Source organism: Penaeus monodon, chromosome 23 (genome assembly GCF_015228065.2).
Source record: "Penaeus monodon isolate SGIC_2016 chromosome 23, NSTDA_Pmon_1, whole genome shotgun sequence".
Classification (NCBI taxonomy): domain Eukaryota; kingdom Metazoa; phylum Arthropoda; class Malacostraca; order Decapoda; family Penaeidae; genus Penaeus; species Penaeus monodon.
The window spans coordinates 2,542,294-2,543,072 of NC_051408.1; the positions used below are offsets into that span (position 1 = coordinate 2,542,294).

At 37.0% G+C, this 779-nt stretch overlaps 1 protein-coding gene across 1 annotated transcript in view; it reads left to right on the forward strand.

Moving 5' to 3' along the window:
- Positions 1 to 40: 40 nt before the first annotated feature.
- The window catches only part of LOC119587717 (dystrophin-like), a gene marked incomplete at its 5' end in the record, with an annotated part of 6,299 nt that continues 5,560 nt past the window's right edge, over positions 41 to 779 (forward strand). The window contains 2 exon segments of the mRNA XM_037936400.1: positions 41 to 242; positions 556 to 684. Of these exon segments, the coding sequence (XP_037792328.1) occupies positions 41 to 242; positions 556 to 684 (331 nt within the window).

Consider the following 779-nt stretch of genomic DNA (forward strand, 5'->3'; position numbering starts at 1 on the left):
ATATAATTAATCATCATCAACTGTTTTTCTTGTGTTTTAGTACACGAGGTATCACTGCAGTGCGTGGCCTCAACATTCGACAGTTGTGGCTTCCGAGTGGCTGAAAACAATGACTTGATAGAAGTGAAGCAAGTTGAACATGTTATTCAGCAGATTCTGCGGACCACATACAAAAATCGCCACGTTCATATAACCCTTGCCACACAGCTTACGTTGAATCTCCTTCTAAATATACTTGACAAGTAAGTGAAATGAGTGAGAATGTTATACACATCTGATTAAGATTCCTTTCAGTACTGTGGAAGCATGATCTTAGCATTATCATATACTGTTGAGATTGTTAGTATTTCATGTAGTTTTGTCAATATGAAAAAAGGCTGATATATTTACATGAATTACAACAGGAACATTGTTGTACCCTTTTATGTAACAAAATATTATTCTGATTTTTCTTTTCCCTTTTCTTCAATATTTATGTATTGATATTCATTACATTACAAGCCACGCTTTAAAATGGCAAATTCAAGCACTTAACTTCAATTCACGCATCAACAGAAGCCGAAGTGGAATGCTGCAGGTTTTGGGGTGTAAGGTGCTAATGGTGGTGATGTGTGCGGGGCGCTTGCAGGAGAAGTATCGTTATCTTTTCACACAGGTCGCCGATCATAACAACTGTTGCACAAGGTGAGCGTCTCTCTCTAAGAGACGTTTGTTTAGTATGTGTGATGAATTTTCCTTTAATACCATTCTTAACTTTACTGAAATGTTGGTGTGGTAAA